Source organism: Chrysochloris asiatica, unplaced genomic scaffold, assembly GCF_000296735.1.
Source record: "Chrysochloris asiatica unplaced genomic scaffold, ChrAsi1.0 scaffold00125, whole genome shotgun sequence".
NCBI classification, from domain to species: Eukaryota; Metazoa; Chordata; class Mammalia; order Afrosoricida; family Chrysochloridae; genus Chrysochloris; species Chrysochloris asiatica.
In genome coordinates, this window is record NW_006408643.1 from 6,256,700 (window position 1) to 6,275,374 (window position 18,675).

The window sequence follows — 18,675 nt, forward strand, 5'->3', positions numbered from 1 at the left end:
CCGACCCCAAACCCTGGAAGCTGTGCCCAGCATGTAACAGGTGCTCAGCAAAGACTTGTTGGTTACTGAGTTAAAAGGGAAGGGCCGCAAACTTCGTGGCATCCCATACGTCCACGTCTGCTGTCCCCATAATCAGATATGCTCGAGACTGCATATGCTGTCCCCAATGGGTCTGGAAAGTTCTGACAGCCTTCACGGAGTACCAATTGTGTGCCAGACCCCAGGTGGGTCTTTGGGATTATGATTAAAAAAACAAGGGCATGATATAAAATGTTCTAGAAAAATAGTGACTGCCGAACTCCATGTGGAAAATCCCTCCAGTCCTGTGCATCCTCCCTGCAGCCGCTGGGAGGTCACTTCCAAGAGCCCATTTTACAGATGTGGTTCATCAAGGCTTGGGGGGGGGGCAGTTCTTTAAATTTCAACTTTGACTCCTGTGTGCATGGTTCATTCCTTCCAAAGCAGGTGATTTTGTTGTTGATAAGAGTTGGTTGCTAAGGGCTACTGGGATTTGTTTCCGTTGGGTGTTTGGGTTTGGGGGCTGGGTTTTGCACAATGGTAAACAGGGTGGACGCACTATGCCGTAAGTCCACTGGGTATGAGATGTACCAAATGAGGAGCTATGAGAGGAAGCGGGGCACAGCTGGGCAGTCTTATAGGGCTTGGTGGGAATAGGAGGTGGTCCTGTGGTCCAGACCCCTATTCCCCACTTCCTACTCTCCATCCCTGGTTTCAAGCTGAACTAGACATCTGGGGTCTACCCTTAGAGGCCAGGTTCTGGAGGTGGGAGTGGGAACTGAATGTTTTCTCTGGTTAAGGGAGACAGACTTACATATCCCCATCCTACACTCCCCCCCACCCCAGACCAAACCGGGCCTCTCTGGTAAACTCCTATTCATCCTGCAAAGTCCTCTCCAGAAAAAGATTCCTTCACCACTTCCGCTTTCCACCCCCTTCTAGCTCGCCCTCTGGCCTACCCCTGGCCACATTGGGTTTGGGGGCATCTCTGTCCAGCTCCGTGCCCACCAAACCAACCTGGGAGTCCCATGAGGCTTCTTGAAGCAGATCTGCCAGCGGTAGGGCGAGGAGGGGAAGGATTGGAGAGTGGGGGCGGGGTGGGGCGGGGCGGGGGCGGGGGGGGGGGGGGCCGCCTGGCGGCTCACCTGGGCCAGGCCCGCAGCCTCGGGTGCGGCTGTGGGCAGGTCAGTAGGGGTGTCCCGGGTCTTTGGGCCGTTTCAGCTGCACCTTGAGCCTCTTCATGCCGATCTGGAAGCCGTTCATGGCCTGGATGGCGCTCTGCGCGCTGGCGGGGTTGTCAAAGCTCACGAAGCCTGCGGAGACGGGGTGGACGCCGCCATGGTGGGCAACCCAGGCGTCCTCGGCTCGCTCCAGCGCTCGCAGCCCTGGCTTCCCCGCTCACAGGGTCCCTGGATGTGTGCTCGTCCGGGTGGAAGGGCTTGCCGGAGGAGGACATAACAGCAACCCTGGCTTTGTTTTTGACTCTCTTGGACTTGCATGCCTCTGGGGACAGGGCACTCACTCATTAGAGGGTGTCTGGTCTACACCTGGTTTCTCGGCCAAGACTTCCCATCCAGTATGGGGGGCAGGCGGGGTCTCTGGGGGCTATATTCTCCCTCTTTCCCCCCAGGGCTTAGATGACAACCCTTTGTTGGTACAGACATCCTTGTCCATCTAGACTCTTGTCTCTCCATCTGTCTGTCTGTCTGTCTCTCCCTCTGGCGGACAACTTGTCTGTTGTGCCTTTTCCATCTCTCCTTTTCACTCTGTCTTTCCTTCCTCTATTCTCTCTTCCTTCTTCTCAGCCTCCCTCCCTCTTTCTTTCTCTCTCTCCATTTCTTTTTCTTTATATATACCTCTTTCTTCTTTTTAATAGTTCCGTGTGTTTTCGGTAAAAGTTTATACACAGAATGAGGTTCCCATTCAACAATTTCTACATCAATTGTTCAGTGACATCAGTCACATGCAGTGGCATTAGTTACATTCCCCAGAATATGCCAACCTTCCCTTTCATTGCATTCTGGTGGTTCCATTTTCAGTGCTCTAGTTTCCCTGTCCCCTTACCTTCTCATTTTTGCTTTAAAGTAACTGTTGATCTTTTGGTCACATATGGAGGGTTTTTTAATGGTCACACATAGACCGTGTTTATGGGTAATATCCTTTTGTGTGCCAATCTGCTATTTCTCTAGAAGGAGAATCAGTTTTAATTCAAGGTTTAAAGTGTTCCCAAAGTAATAGTTGTCTAGTCTCAACCAGTCCAGTAAGTGTGATCTTTCTAAGAATAAGAGGTTCTGTTCCATGTTTTTCACCTCATTCTATCAGGATCCATCTACTGTGACCCTGATCAGATGGTCTGAAATGTCTTTCTCCCGCGGAGCAGCTGGTAGTTTCGAACTGCTGACCTTGCGGTTCACAGCCCGATTCGTAACCACTACACTACCAGAGCTCCTTTTCTGCAGTACTAGCTGGACACTATCTAGTTCTTCTGGTCTCAGGGTAAATGAGGCTGTGGGTCACATAGGCTGTCAGCCCTGTAGACTAACTTCTTCTCTTAGACTTTGGTCTAACTTCTTCTCTCTCTTGCCTTTGACAAGGAGCGATCTCTCTTTGTATCTTTGTATCTGTCCTTGTATGTATCTTTCTCTTGCTACTGTTTTCTCCTCACCCTCTCTTTCTATCTCACTATCTCTCTGTCTCCCTCTCGCTCTTGGTCTCTGTCTCTTGCAAGTTTCTCTAGCCCCAGTCCTCTCTCCCACCACCATCAAAAAGGGTTACAATTAGTTGGAACCGACTCGATGGCATTTAACAAAAACAACCCATCCTTAAAAGTCTTCCTCCACACCCTTAAGGGTCTACAACTCACACTCATCTCTCCCTGCCACCTCATCATCTTCACCAACCTCCTGGAGACCCACCCAGTGGCAGTAACAGGGCACTCCTGGGGGAGGGGGAGGAGTGGGCAAGGAGGGAGGGAGGTGAAGAGATGGTGGGACCAGGATCGGAGGGTCTTCACTGTCCTGTCCAAACTCATGAGGGACCATGGAAGAGTTGCAGCTAGGGAGCTTTAGACGTTTGCATTTCTCCTATTTCCTCTAATCCCCTCATTTTACAGGTGTGGAAACTGAGGCTCAGAAAAGGCAATATGCCCTCAAGATCATTCTGTTGAAAGCGGCTGGGTGGGTTTTCCTTCCCAACATCCTCCTTCTCCAGGAAGCAGGGTGGAAGCAGAGTGCGGAGGAGGGAGGTTGGGTCCTTAAGGGGGCCACTGATGTGCTGTGCTGTGTGAATTTGAATACGCACTTGACCATTCTGTGCTCCGCTTGCCTCCCCGAGTAAATTAGAACAATTCTCCCCTTCCATGTTTGGGTACTAGGTGTACCCAGGAGGTGTTTAATAAATAGCCAGGCTCTGGTCCTTCAGACAGGACAGTGTGGGGTCATAACCACACTGTCCAGGTTTTAGAATCAGATAGTTCTAATCTAACTTCTGCCTCTTTCCTGCTCTGTGACTTTGGACATATTGCAGCCCCTCTCTGAGTCTTCTTTTTCTCTGTTTCTGAGGACAGTCATCCTGGAAATCCAGGGGGCTTTGCATGCCCTGTCCCTTCTCCTCCCTGCCCTCCCCTCTCCTTTCTCCCCCTCACTCACTCTACACCAATCACATAGGCCTCCTCACTGTTCCTCCAATTCAACAGTGTGGGTCCTGCCTCAGGCCCTTTGCACAGGCTGTTCTCTCTATCTGCAGTGCCTTTCCCTCAAACACCCACATAGTTCTCACCCTTACCCACTAGTCCGTTTCTCTCACAGCAGCCAGAGGGTGCCCATGAGCACCCGAGTCAGGCCTGTCTCTCCTCTGCCCAGAGCCCTCCAACACTCCTACCTCCCTCAGGTAAAAGCCTGCATGTCCTGCTCTGTACCTTCCCTGCCTTTCCCTCCTCTCTCTCTCCCTGGCTCACTCTACTCCAGCTCTTCACTCCACCTCTAATTCACTATGGGCAGTCCTACCTCAGGGCCTTTGCATGGGATGTTCTCCCTGCCTGGAATATCCTTCCCTCAAATTTTCCCATGGTTGGCTTATGGTCCTTCAGGTCTCAGTTCAAATGCCACCTCCTCAAAGAAGGTGGCATCCCAACCTTATCAGTCTATTTCCTTACCTGACCTATATATATATATATATATATAGCCTTGTTTGCTTTTTTTCTGTCCCTCCCTTTAGACCTGTGCTTTCTCATAAGGTAACCATTGGCCTCATGTAGCAAGTTAAATTTCAATGAACTAAAATCTCAATAAATAAAAAATTCATTGGCAGCAGTAGGCACCTCTCCAGGGTTCAGTAGCCACATGGGGCTGGCGGCCATTGTGTCAGGCAGCACGGATGTAGAAGGTTGCCATGATTGGAGAAAGGTCTATCGGACAGTGCAGCAAGACTGTCAGATCGCAGAGGACAGGGACTTGGGTACTTTCATTCACTGCTCTGCTGCCAGCCCCACAGTGCCTGGCACACAGTAGGTGCCTGATATGAGTGTATGTGTGTGTGCGTTGAATGAAGGGTAGATGGGTGAGCGATCTTAGAAATGGTGCATGGAATATGCTGGCATATCATTTCTGTTTGTTAGGTGCTGCTAAATCCGTTTCAACTCATAGCAACCCTATGTCCAGAGTAGGTGCCTGATATAAATAGAGTTTTGTTGTTAGGTACCATCAAGTTGGTTCCCACTCACAGCCACCCTGTATAGGGTTTCCGAGGAGTAGCTGGTGAGTCTGAACTGCTGGCCTTTCGATTCAAACTGACCTTTCAGTCAGTCCACTGCTTAACCTACAACACCACACCAGGACTTGACCTGCAGCTGCTAAGTCAGTTCCAACTCAAAACGACCTTATGTGCAACAGAACAAAACATTGCTTAGTCCTATGCCGTCTTCACAGTCGTGTATATATATGTATGTGTGTTGTTCTGGTTCTGACTCATAGCAACCCTCTATAGGGTTTCCAAGGAACAGCTGGTGGGTTTGAACTGCTGACCTTGCGGTTAGTATTTCAGTGTTTATCCTATACAGCTACACCAGGACTCACGTATACACATGTATATGTATGTGTGTGTGTGTGTGTGTAATTGTAGTGGTGGTTGTGTGCTGTGGAGTCAGTTCCCACTCATAGTGACCCTGTATAAGGTTTCTAAGGCTGTAAACCTTTACGGGAGCAGAAAGCCTCATCTTTCGCCCACGGAGCAGTTGGTAGATTCAAACAACTGACCTTGTGGTTAACAGTCCAATGTGTAACCTACTATGCTACCAGTTGTTATTGTTGTTAAGTGCCGTCGAGTCGATTCCGACTCATAGCGACCCTATATAGGCTTTCCAAGGAGCTGCTGGTAAGCTTGAACCACCAACCTTGCAGTTCAAATGGCTTTGCAATCTGATGCATTAGCCCACAGCGCCACACCAGGACTCAGCTATGCTACCAGAGCTCCACATATATGTTGTTGTCATTATGTGCCGTATAGTCGATTCCGACTCATAGCGACCCTGTACAGGGTTTCTGAGGCTGTTAATCTACAGGAGCAGAAAGCCTCATCTTTCCCCTGCAGAACAGCTGGTAGTTTCGAACTTCTGACCTTGCAGTTCACAGCCTGATTCGTAACCACTACGCTACCAGAGCTCCTTCCACACATATAGATTATATATATATGTATTTTATGACTGAGTCATGAAATGATGCATACTAAAGTAGCTGAAACAGTAGGCACTTGATATATATATGAGAGAGCTTCAAAAGGTTCACAGATAAATTCCATTATCTTTTCATTCCATTCTTCCACACTTTTTGAAGCCCTCTTTGTGTGTGTGTTCATGAATGAATGAATGGGTCTTAGAAATGATGTGCGGAACACACAGAGATATACACTGTATATATTTGTTGAATGAATGAATGAACACATCTTATAAGTGATGCCTGGGAGCCGCCTGCACACAGAGGGCACTCAATAAGTGCTCACTCCAATTCTGTATGTGATTGTTTGGGACTCTGATCTGTTTCAGGGTGAGGGCATGGGGCAGGGTGTGGGTAGGAGAGGCGCCTGCGGCGAGACTCACCGAAACACTTGCTCTGGTTGGTGGCCCGATCCATAAACACCTTGGAGGAGATGATATTGCCGAAGGGCAGGAACATCTGGGTCAGCTCCGTGTCTCCAAACTCCTGGGGGAGGTGGTAGATAAACAGGTTACAGCCTTCGGGACCTGCAGGTGGGGGAGAGAAAGACATAAAGCCCCCAAGGAGAGGAGGCAGACCCCCCAGGGAGGGGCACGGATCCAGAGGCCACGTCTGGCGTCTCCAGCTATTGGGAGAGGGTGCCCGTGACACCCCGACTGGAGGATCGTGGAAATGGTGGGGATGGGGAAGGCAAGGTGCACTGAACCGCCATCTTCAAAATCCCAAATTTGGATGCTCAAAATCACTGGTAATTCCCTCACCCAGAGATGATGCCCAGACTCGGGGAAAGCTCCCAAACTCCGGTGGTCTCTGTTACTTATTAGTTGGCTCGGACGCAAGGTGACCTCAGTATAACAGAATGAAATGCTGCCCCATTCTGCACCATCCTCCCAGTTTCTGGCTTGTTTGAGCTCCCTGCTGCAACCATGAAGGGTTTTACTCATTAGCTCTGGCCTTCTACTTTACCAAACGTGATGTTCTTTGATTTCTAACCCACTGTCCTTGAGGCGATTCAGACCCACAATGACCCTATAGGGTAGAGTAGAACTGCCCCGTAGGCTCTCCAAGTCTGTCATCTTTACAAAGCAGATTGCCACAGCTTACCTTTGGTTTCTAAAAACAAAGCAAAGCAAAAGAACCCCAAACTTATGGCTGCTGCGTTGATTCCAACTCATAATGACCTTGATCTCTAGCCTACCCTAAGACCCAGATAATTCCCCAATCCCAGGCCCCATTGTTGTTAAGTGCCGTCGAGTCAGTTCTGACTCACAGTGACCCTGTACAGGGTTTCCGAGGCTGTAAATCTTTACAGGAACAGAAAGCCTCATCTTTCTCCTGCAGAACAGCTGGTAGTTTCGAACTGCTGATGCTGAGGTTAACAGCCCATCTTATAACCACTATGCTAAAGCACAAGGAGTTGTAGCATTTTACAATACAGATGACCCAAAGCCCTGGATAGTCCCAAACCTACTGCTCATCCAACAACTCAAGATTACGTTCTTCTGTGTCCACATAAAAACAGGGGTAGCCCCCAAATCACAGACAGATCCCCCAATTTTAGAAAAGACAAAATCCAAGATTGTTGTTGTTATTGTTAAATGCCATCAAGTAAGTCGGTCCCAACCCATAGTGATCCTGTATAGGGTTTTTGGCAGGCTTGAACCACTAACCTTGCAGTTAAGACTGACTTTGCAGTCCAGTGCGTTAACCCACAATACCATATCAGGAGTCCAATTTGGTTTTCAACTATGGGTTGGTTCCAACATGACTGATACATTCAGGAATCATTTGAGTTTACGAGGAACGCGGTGCTTGATTCTGTAGGATTTTGACCCCTAGGGGCACCAGGTGAATACAGAAAAGCACACCAGCTGAACCCAACCTCTTGAGAAAATAAAAATGCACATATACCCCCTCCTCCGTCCACAAACTGGAATTCCACCTATGGCATGTGGAAACTTCAGGCCTTTTCCATGGTAGAGAATAATGTTTATTGCAGTACATACAACGTACATATTTTTTCTAAGCTACCATTTTTATTATATTTACCCCTCCCCCCCTTTTAAAATGTGTGACTAATGAAGTTTTTGGGTTTTGTGCTCACATGCCCTGGAGTTTATACTGTGCAATTCTGTACAATGAGTTGATTTTTAAGAATACATAGATCACCTCCTGGCAGTGCTGATTATGAAGGGGAAAACCAAGACCAGGGCCATCCAGAAAGTAAGTGACCCAAGGCCACTGAGGTCTCAGTGACGTTTCACTAAGGCTATCCATGTTGGCGGCACATGGGTGCTGTGAGGATCACACCAAAGACCCCCAGCACATGGGGGGGCTGTTTCCAAATGCATGTGTTTTTACTGTTGTTGATTTTAATATCTGATCAATGACAGGGTGTCAGCTGGTTGGGGGGACTTGGGAGATCTTCCTCCTTTCAGTCTAGGATTGCTTCTAAAACAGCTCTGCTATCCTGTCCACAGGAGAAATAGAGCAGATTCTCAAAGAACTCAGTCTCCTGGCCAGGCCATTGGGACTCCACAGGACTCCTGGTGTGGCGCTGTAGGATCAGCACTGGGCTGCGAACCACAAGGTTGGCTGTTCAAACCCACCAGCTGCTCCTCAGAAAACCATACAGGGTCACTGAATCAGAACCGACTCTATGGCATTTAACAAGAAGGGACTCCACCGAGGCTGTGGGCCTACTTCATGTCAGGTGCCTCATTTCCCAATATAAGCTACTGGCACCGATGGTCGCCCACTTTGCAGATGGAAAAACTGAGACAGCGCTCATGATGTCACAAGTCACAAGGAGATGAGTTTGAACCTGGGTTGTGGGACTCCAGACTTTAACCCTTTCCCCACAAAGTCTTTACCAGGAGAGCCTTCACTGCCCCTCTCCCGCCAAGCTCCAAACTGGTTTCCTCTCTCCAAACCTAGAGGATAGGCCAGTGTGGGTGGCTGCTGGAGGCTGGCGGCTCCGCGAAGGATGCTCTAAGAGTTTTTTACCTGCAGCCCTCCCCACCACCTGCGGCGGGGGCGGGGCCTTCCGGAGGAGGAAACTGAGGCCCAGAGAGAGTAGCCCCGCTGCCCAGGAGCACCAGCGCGCCGGGTCTGCGCTGGAATTCGCACCCAGGCCCGTGCAGCTCCCTGGGGCCTGCAGGAGCGGGTGGGGCAGGGCTGCGTCCGGGGAGGTCGCGGCCGCCTCACCTTCTCGCTGCTGCTGCTGTAGGAGGGGCGGTGGCTGGGGCACGCTGTGCGCGATGGGCGTGATGGCCGCGGTGGGGTACATGGCTGCGGAGACCGGGGAGACACGCCGAAGCGGCTGTGAGGCCCGGGCCGCAACCAGCGCAGCGGGGAGGGGCCGCTGCGGGGCGGGGCCACAAATGAGGGCGGGCCGGGCCGGGCCGGGCCGGGGCCTCGGAGGGGTGGAGCCACGACACAAGATGGGCCTGAGCTGGGCCACAGCAGGGCGGCGCTACGATGGAGGGCGGGATGCAGTAGGGCGGGTCCAGGGAGTTGTGGGCGGGGCCACAGTGTCTAGGGACCAGGGTGCCGGGGAGGGGCTACAATAGAAGGCGTGTCTAGCACATCAGACTTAGGCCAAGTTGGAAAGTGGGTCTGAGGGAGGGGCCAGAGCAGGACTTGATGGGCGGGGCCAGATCGAAGAACCTGGCCAGGTGGACATGTATAGGCTTCCTGGGAGGGTGGATCTAGAATATTAGGCTTGGAGCCAGAAAAGAACTTGGAGAGTCACCTCAAGAAACTGAACCGAGAATTGAGCCACTCCGTTTTCGTATGGAGGATGGGATGTTGTGGACGGGCCAAGATGGAGGGCGGGTCTGGGGATGGGGAATCTTGTTGCCGGGTGGGTAGGATGTTGTAGGCGGGGCCATAGTGAAGGGCGGGCCTGGAGGTAGGGCCATGGCGGGTTTACCGGAAACAGCCACATGGGGAGTTGGGTTGGTAGGGCGGGAGGGGAGAAGAGATGAGGGAGAACTGTCCAGAGGGCAGGGTCATGCTGGAGAGTGAGGCCAAGACAGACTTAGGAAGGGGATGGGGGCAGGACTTGGGGGCGGAGCCATAGGAGTGGGGCAGGTCAGAGGGGCGGGCCATGGCAGGAGTTGGGCACTGCCAGAGGACCAGCCTTAGGAAGGACCAGAGGTCGGGGCAGGGTATTGAGAGAGGCAAGGGAAGGGCTGGGCAGGCTTAAGAGGTAGGCACTGTCAAAGGGTGACAAACAGGAGGGTCAACAATGAACATGAGGGGGTGGACTTAGAGGTAGGCTAAGGTGTGGGCGGGGCCACATTGAGGGCCAGGCCTTGAAACCTCAAGACAAAGGTGGGGTCAGAGCGGACCATGAGGGGTGGGGCCAGACGGGAGGCGTGGCTAGGTGTGGGAAAAAAGTTGAGGGTACTCGATGACACTTAACAGGGGCGGGGCGAAGCTGGTCATGGGGGCGGGGCCATCCGGCCACTCTTACCTGTGTACTGCTGGACTCCAGAGAAGGCAGGATGGAGGGTCTCCGCCACGGTGGGGCTCTGAGCTGTGGGCAGAGAGGTCTGAGTGGAGCAAGGGCGCAGGAAGACTCTCTCCTCAACAGCCAGAGGGAGGGCAACGAACAACTGCCCCAGCTCCACCTTTCGCGCTAAGCTTGTTACTGGTATGAGGTAACTGAGGTGCATAGGGCTGCTCAGACAAGAAATGACAGAAGCTAAACTGAAATCAGGGTTTGTCCAACTCCAGAGAGGTTTAACCTTCACCTCTATCTCTGTCTCCCCATCCCAACCCCCTCACCTCTCAAAGGGACCCCTTTCCTTCTCCCCTCTAGTCTCTGGATTCCTCAGACTCTATGTATCCTTTCCCATCTCCACCCCTCTCCCTGGTCCTAGAAGGTTCAAGCTGCCTTTAAAGTTGGACCAGGAGAGGTGGGTGAGGTGGGAGAGCTTATCCAAGCCACCAAAACGGTTCTTAACAACAGGGGCGGAGCTGGTCATGGGGACAGGGAAACATTAAGTTAAATATGTCTGCTTGCATGGAGAGAGCGTGGTAGACAATGGGAGGGGTGACTATAACAAGGTAGTATGAAAGGGTTACTATGTGGTGATGTTACATGAATCTGTGAAAGTCAATCAGAAAGCATTGCTACAAAATCATGTTGTTGTTAGGTGCCATTGAGTGAGTTCCAATTCACAGTGACCCTATGCACAACAGAATGAAACACTACCCAATCCTATGCCAACCTCACAACTGTTGTTACGTTTAAGTCTATTGCTGCTGTCACTGTGCCAATCCATTTTGTTGGGGATTGTCCTCTTTTGCATTAACTCTCCACTTCATCTGGTATGATGTCCTTCTTCAGGGACTGGTCCCTCTTGATCACATGTCTGAAGTGTGAGAGATGATGCCTCGCCATCCTGGCTTCAAAGAAGCATTCTCACTGCACTTCTTCCAACACAGGTTTGTTTGTTGGTTCATCTAGCAGCACTCCATGGTACTTCTCATAGTCTTGACCACCACCGTAGTTCAAATGCATTGATTCTCCTACGATCTTCCTTATTCATGGTCCAACTTTCACATGCATATAGGCAATTGAAGCTACCATGGATTCTATGATTTTGTATCAAGCAATTGCACAAGAATCATAGAAACCTTTATTAAACAAAAATATCAAAATGTGAAGCTATTGCTTCTCGACATATCCTCCTCTAGGTCTATACGCTTCTGAAGGTTGTGTTTCCTTCTCTCTAACCCTTCCCCAAAAGAATTCTGTACTCTCCGATTTACACCACATCAAGATGGCAGCTTTGGCATCCTTGGGAGACTCAAATTGTGTTCCTTTTAAATGTTCTTTCAGTTTGGAGAACAAAAGAGGTCTGAAAGAGCAAGATGGGTGTTGTAGGGTGGATGGGTAAGGTTTACCAATGAAACTCTCATTGGACAACCCTAGTTCCCCTCGAAGAATAAGTAGATGCATTGCCTGGATGGAAAACTAATTCTTCTGCACAACTTTCCTGGTCTTCTTCTCACTGATGCAATTTTCTATTTTCTTAAGACTTCTTCCTAATAAGCCCCTGTGATTATACTGTGTCCTTCAAGAAAATCAATCAAGATGTCCCCTTTGGGATCCCAAAAAGCAGTTGCCATAATCTTCCGAGCTGACCTCTTTGCATTGAATTTAATTGGCCCCACAGATCCCCTATAAAACCACTGTTTCAATGGAATCTTTTTGTTTTGAAGTCACCCAAGACTGAGACAAGAACTTGTCTGCAACCTCCCACTGATCGCAGAGACATGTTTAAACATGTTTTGTTGGGCCTAAACCTGTGCATGTATGAACTGGAAAGCTAGTAGCAATGCATGTGGTTGACCCTCAGTGTGGTGCTGTAGGATGAGCACAGGAGTGCTAACCATAAGGTTGGCGGTTCAAACCCACCAGCTGCTCCTTGGAAAACCTATGCAGGGTAGCTGTGAGTCAGAACCGACTCCATGGCACTTATCAACAACCACAACAGCATATAATGGGAAATCCTGGTGTGGCGCTGTAGGATAAGCACTGGACTGGTAACTACAAAGTCGGCAGTTCAAACCCACCAGTTGCTCTTGGAAACCCTGTACAGGGTCTCTATGAGTCTCAAAGACTCGACAGCACATAACATCAACAATGACAATCTATAGTCAGGTGATACAGAACTACACACACGCAGATTTTTGTGTAAAAAGTAGCAAAACATAAATCCAATTTGAAGTCCAGTTAATTGTGTGATGTGCAATGGAGCCCCTGGGTGGCGCAAATGCTTAAGTACTCATCTACTAAACAAAAGGTTGGCAGTTTAAACCCACCTAGAGGTGCTTCGGAAGAAAGACCTGGCGAAATGCTTCTGAAAGTTCAAAGCCTTGAAAAGCCTACGGAGCACACGGGGTCACCATGAGTCACAACTACAACTAACCAACAACAACAATGTCAGTTTCCTGTTCTTGACAATGTAGGGTGTTTATGGAAGACAACAGTGCATTGGGACAGGGGTGGGAGGAGCTGAGAAAAGGTACACAGGATCTGTCTTGACTATTTTTGCAACTTCTTGAGATCCTTTAATTCTTTCAAGGTAAGGAGAGATGGAGAAAGAGATGAGGGCATGGAGAGATAGAGCAGCTGAGGACTCTAGACTCATGGAAAGAGAGAGGCTGTGTGCTGGCAGCCAGGAGGCAGGCTTGCAGAATGTGCCCTTTGGTTGTTTAAATGATTATTCCTGAGTGTTTTTGTGTACACCCCCTCAAAACAAACAAACAAACAAAGGGAATACTGTTGAATGATGATGCATGGAAGAGAGTGTAATCATTGCAATGAAACAATGAGAGTAAAACTGATGTCCCCCATGTAAACTATCACTCAATTCACAATAAAAACTTTTAAAAGTTGGTGATGGGCAGATGGTGCCTTACTTTACCACATAAAGGATTTGGGAGGTGTTTGCTCTAAAATCATGAGTGTACGACCAAGCTCAAATTAGTGTGTGGTCATCGGTGAATGGAGTCCTGGTGTGGTGTTAAGGGGTAAGCACTGGCCTTCTAATCACAAGGTCAGTGGTTTAAACCCACCAGCCATTTCTTGGAACCCCTATACAGGGTTGCTGTGAGTAGGAACTGATTCAATTGCCTGTAATAACAACAACATTACTGAATAAATGAATGAATGCATACATGTCTTCATACCATCCCTAATGCTTGCTGAAAGTGAAGAGGACTTGAAACATTATACTGATGAAGATCAAAGAGCACAGCCTTCGATATGGATTACATCTCAATGTTAAGAAAACAAAAATCCTCACCACTGGACCAATAAACAGCATTCTTATCAATGGAGAAAAGATTGAAGTTGTCAAGGACTTCATTCTTCTTGGATCAACTATCAACACTCGCGGAAGCAGCAGTCAAGAGATCAGACGACGTATTGCACTGGGCAAATCTGCTGCACAGGAACTTTTTAAAGTATTGAAGAGCAGAGATGTCAGCTTGAGGACTAAGGTGCACCTGACCCAAGCCATGGTATTTTCAATAACCTCATATGGATGTGAAAGCTGGACAGTGAATAAGGAAGATCGTAGAAGAATTGATGCCTTTGAGTTGTGGTGTTGGAGGAGAATACTGAAAGTGCTGTGGACTGCCAAAAGAACCAATAGATCTGTTTTGGAAGAAGTACAAACAGAGTGCTCCTTGGAGGCCAGGATGGCTAAGCTTCGTCTCTCATACTTTGGACATATTGTCAGGAGGGAACAATTGCTGGAGAAGGATGTCATGTTTGGTAAGGTGGAGGGTCAGAGAAAAAGAGGAAGACCCCCAACGAGATGGATCAGCCAGGTGGCATCATTGATGGCATCAAGTGTGGCGGCGGTAGTGAGGTTGGCCCAGGATCGGACATTGTTTCGTTCTGCTGTGCATAGGGTCACTATGAGTCGGTTCTGACTCGATGGCACCTGACAACAACAACAACAACCATCCCTAATGGTAACAATGAATAAATCCACTGTCATCAAGTCAACTAGACTCTTAGGCGACCCTATAGGACAGAGTAGACCTGCTCCTTAGGGTTTCTGAGGCTGTAAATCTTTACGGGAGCAGAGAGCCTCATCTTTCTCCTGCAGAGCCGCTGGTGGGTTTGAACCATCAACCGTGCTAATACTGAGTTCCACTGTGACACTAGGAATCCTTGTACCAATTCATAGCTAAGATTCTACATGCCCCGACCCCTGTGACAGGCAATTTGACATACTGGCTCAGTTGTTACTGCATCCCTGTGAGGCGTGTAAAGCTTATCTGCCCCATGTCCCACATGAGAAAACTGAGGCTCTGAGACTTAAAGAGACCCAGGGTCACAGAACTGGGATGTGAACCCAGGAATGTCTGGATGCATGGTTCCAGAAGCACTGTCCCTATCTCCCCAACTCTCCCATTTACCTGGGTAGGGCACGAGGCCATTGGCATACACGGTCTCCAGGGCCGGGTGCCCTCCAGGAAAGGGCACAACACCTGCAAAGCCGTTGGTGATGGGCGTCACTAGACCTGGCACAGCGGCAGTGCCAAGCAGTGGGGGCGAGTGCAGCCCTGCAGAGCAGAAGGGGGTCAGGAAGACCTTGGCTATGGATCATCCCTGCCCACCCTTTCTGCATCCCTTGGGGGTCTCACCAGAGGCAGGAGCAATGGGCGTGGCAGGCAGCCCATTCAAGCTGACAGCGCCAATCTGCTGGATGTGGCAGGGTGAGAAGGCCATGCTGGGGCTCAAGTAGCTGCCCGAGGTGGAAAGGACTGTCGTCTGCTGCTGCATGAGCTACAGGAAGGGAGTTATCAGGCAGAACCGGGGTGAGAGCACAGCTCAAGGGGGACTTAGGGTTAGGGTCAGGGATAGGTCAGGAATTGGGGTTCCAGCCTGGGGTTAGGGCTCAGCCTGTGATCATGATTTAGTTGGGCTGGGTTCAGAATCAGGACCGAGTTAGGAATTGGGGCTCAGCCTGGGGTTAGGACTCAGTTAAGAATCAGGGTTCAGCCTGGGATCCAGATTTAGGAATCAAGGCTCAGCCTGGGACCAGGGCTCAGTCTGAATCTGGGCTAAATCAGAAATCAGGGCTCAGCCTGGGATTAGGGCTCAGTTAGGAATCAGGGCTAAGCCTGGGATTAGGGCTCAGTTAGGAATCAGGGCTAAGCCTGGGATTAAGGCTCAGTTAGGAATCAGGGCTAAGCCTGGAATCAGGGCTCAATTAGGAATCATGGTTTAGCCTGGAATCAGGGATCAGTCAAGAATCAGGGCTCAACCTGGGACCAGGGCTCAGTCTGAGGTTGAGACTCAGTCTAAGAACAGGTCCCAGTTAGAAACTGGGGCTCAGCCTGGGATCAGGGCTCAGCCTTGGGGTTCAGTACAGGGCTCAGCCTGACTTGTAGGATCAGCTTGGGGTTCTATCTGTCCAGAGTTGGGATTCTCCTGGGTTCAGGTCTCAGTTTATAGTTGGGGATTCATCAGAGTCTGAGACTCAGGAACCACCCTGGCATTTGGGGCTTGACCATAGGCAGCACTGGACCCTGAGTCAGAGAGATTTGACCAAGAAACAGGAATATGTGCACAGAGGCAGAGCCCTCCCACAAGGAATGAATGGACTAAGTCCAGGGTGGGGGATCACCAGGGACGGGGGCACTCACAGCCTGGGCGTAGGCACTGTAGGGGCTGAAGGGCAGAGTGAGGGAGGGCGTCAGGATGCCCAGCTGGCCCACCATCTGCTGCATGCGCCGCAGCGTTCGCTCCTTGTCCGTGTCTGCAAACTTGACCACCAGGCTCGAGGAGGCGCCCTGCAGGGAGGGAAATATGGGTGGAGGTAGCCAGGACTCTGGGTCCCTGGAATCATTCTGGCCCAGCTCCCTGGGCTGAGATATCCCCCCCAGTCCCCAGCCACAGGACCTGGAGCCACCGTGACACTATCCTGAAGATCAGTGTCTGGGACCCCCAGGATGACTGGGCAGCACACGTGGAGAGTTCAGCCCCAGGGGAAGCGTCTGATGCACAGATGGAGGGCCCAGAGTAGGTGAGAGTCCAGCCCCAGTTTGTTGTACCCTGCCCGGGTGGACAGAGTCCAGAGGCAACAGAAAAGCAGGCTGAGCCAGGACAGGAAGTGACGGGTTGACCGTGTGTGGGCCAATGGTAGGTAGCCTCCCTCCCAGGTGAGCACAGAACCAGCCCTGCAAGGAGGGAGCCCCACTTTCCTGGTGTACCCACACTGTGCTTCTCTGGCTGGGATGATGGGGGACAGCCTGAATTTGTCCCTGACCACCCCTCTCCCCATAACACCACAGCTAAGGGCAGCTTCTACTCACTGGCATAGTCTGGCTACCATGCAAGGCATGGATGGCCGCTTGCGCCTCTGTGTGAGAAGAAAACTTCACGAAGGCACAGCCTGCTCGGAAGAAGGAAAGAGGTGAAGGTTAGGGGTCTCTCCAGGGAGAGCACATGGGAGAGAGAACTGGGAGCCTGGATCAGACACACTCAGCCAGGGAGACACAGCCAGTATCTGTGCAGACAGACAGCTGGACAATCAGACAGAAAAAGAAAGACAGCCAGCATTTGTGCAGACAGAGGGACCATTGGACAGAAAAAAAGATCAGACAGGAACCAGATCAAACAGACAGTCAAAAGAGTTGGCCAGTCAGCCAGCAGAAAGAGAGCCACGTGTTCAAACAACTGGACAACTAGGCAGAAAAATCAGACAGTCAGACAACCACATGGACAGACAGACACAGAGTCAGAGAGTGAAGCAATAGAAAGACGACCGACACTTGTTCAGAAAGGCATCTGAACAATCAGACAGAAAGACAATGAGATACCTGTGGAGTTAGATGATCAACCATTCATTCTTTCATTCATTCATTCCATCAGAAAGTCATCCAGCTGGACAGAGAACTACGCAGCCAGACCATCTGTGGGTCTGCCCACAGTGAGATGGACAAAATGAGGTGGGGAGAAGGCAGTCGGGTAGGTGAAGAGGAGGCTTACAGAACATCATTAGCCACTGACCACAGGAAAGCAGACATTTACCATCGGACCCGCAGGCCCCATCCAGCACGGGAGCTGAAAGATACAATCCTGTGGGCAGAGTCAGGTGGAAACCCTCAGACCCAGAAAGACAGAGTCATGTGACCAGAGTGAGGCCGATAGAGATCAACCTCCACCAGATAGGGTCCAGCAAGCGAGTCAGTCAGATAGACAGACAGAGACACCCAAACACAGACAGGTTGGGCAAGGCCATCAGACAGATGGAATTGCATGTGAGACCCAGGCAGCCTTCGGGGGTGATGAACATGTTTGGCACTAGATGGTGGGGATGGCTGTACTACTTTATGAATCCACCCAATGTTACTGAATTATGCGCTTTCAATGGATGGCTCTTCCTGAGGGGCAGTGAGCATATGCTTATGGTGTGTGTGTGTGTGTAGGCGGGGGAACAACTCAGAAAAAGACAGTGAAGGTGGTTACACAACTTGAAGACTGTAGTCAGTGTCCCTGAACCGGACATAGAGAAACTTGAATTGGGAGTACTTTTGCAGTGCGTATTCTCAACAACAAGATTAAATAAATAAAAATTTTAAATAAAGAAATAAGAGAACAAACATGATGGCAGATCCAGTAGACGTGCAGTGAGGGGCTCCATCACCAACAACACAGAATACCAGACCAGGCAGGCTCAGGGGATGGTGCCAGAACTCTGAACCACATTTAAAGGAATATTTAGAAGGTTGGAAGGCTTACAGCTAGGGGAATTTGTAGCAGAAGCAAGAAATCCATTGCTTTCTAATTCAAGACGCTCAGCTGCTCCCGGAGCCGCCATCTTGGGCGAGACCAATCAGGGGAAGGATCAGAGCAGCCACAGACGCCTGACAGAACCGCGGAGACAAAGGTATGGACATTCTTTAATTTTGAATCTGTTCACTAGTCTCATGCTGTCTGTGCACCTCCATTATGATGACTAGAGAGGGTCCTGAGTGAATGGACATCACACCCCACCCTGGAGGGTTCTACTTCACATGCGCATAGATCTCCTCAAAATTTAAAGTGACAGTTTTCACTTAAAACCAAACGGCAGCACAAAACGGCCACAGCTGGCCCAGAACAGTTTATCACTCAGAAAAAGGCCTGAACGGGGATTGTGGAGTGGGACAGGCAGACTAAAAAAGAAATAGGCCAAAAATTAAATCCTGAGTTACATCACAACGACCAACAGCAGCATCGTAAAATTTCTCAGGAAGAAGGGAAGCCCATCTCCTGATCACATCTACTTGGAGGCAATTAAGGCCACAGATAACTCCTGAATACACCCAAAAAATAGAAGCAGATGACCATATCAGCACATGTCCAGAAACGAGATAAAGTGACTGAGACAAATGAGCTGGAAGTAGACCTACACTCCATACTGGA

The 18,675-nt window shown here is 50.1% G+C and overlaps 1 protein-coding gene across 1 annotated transcript in view; it reads right to left on the reverse strand.

Annotated features, from left to right (window-relative positions):
* Positions 1-1,163: 1,163 nt before the first annotated feature.
* Positions 1,164-18,675, reverse strand: part of CELF5 (CUGBP, Elav-like family member 5) — a 69,992-nt gene continuing 52,480 nt past the window's right edge. The window contains exons 5-12 of the mRNA XM_006868955.1: positions 16,581-16,660; positions 15,912-16,058; positions 14,907-15,048; positions 14,679-14,825; positions 10,207-10,269; positions 8,934-9,017; positions 6,110-6,253; positions 1,164-1,331 (exon numbers count right to left, since the gene is read on the reverse strand). Of these exons, the coding sequence (XP_006869017.1) occupies positions 1,204-1,331; positions 6,110-6,253; positions 8,934-9,017; positions 10,207-10,269; positions 14,679-14,825; positions 14,907-15,048; positions 15,912-16,058; positions 16,581-16,660 (935 nt within the window). The 3' untranslated portion in view covers positions 1,164-1,203. The remainder of the gene's footprint in view (positions 1,332-6,109; positions 6,254-8,933; positions 9,018-10,206; positions 10,270-14,678; positions 14,826-14,906; positions 15,049-15,911; positions 16,059-16,580; positions 16,661-18,675) is intronic.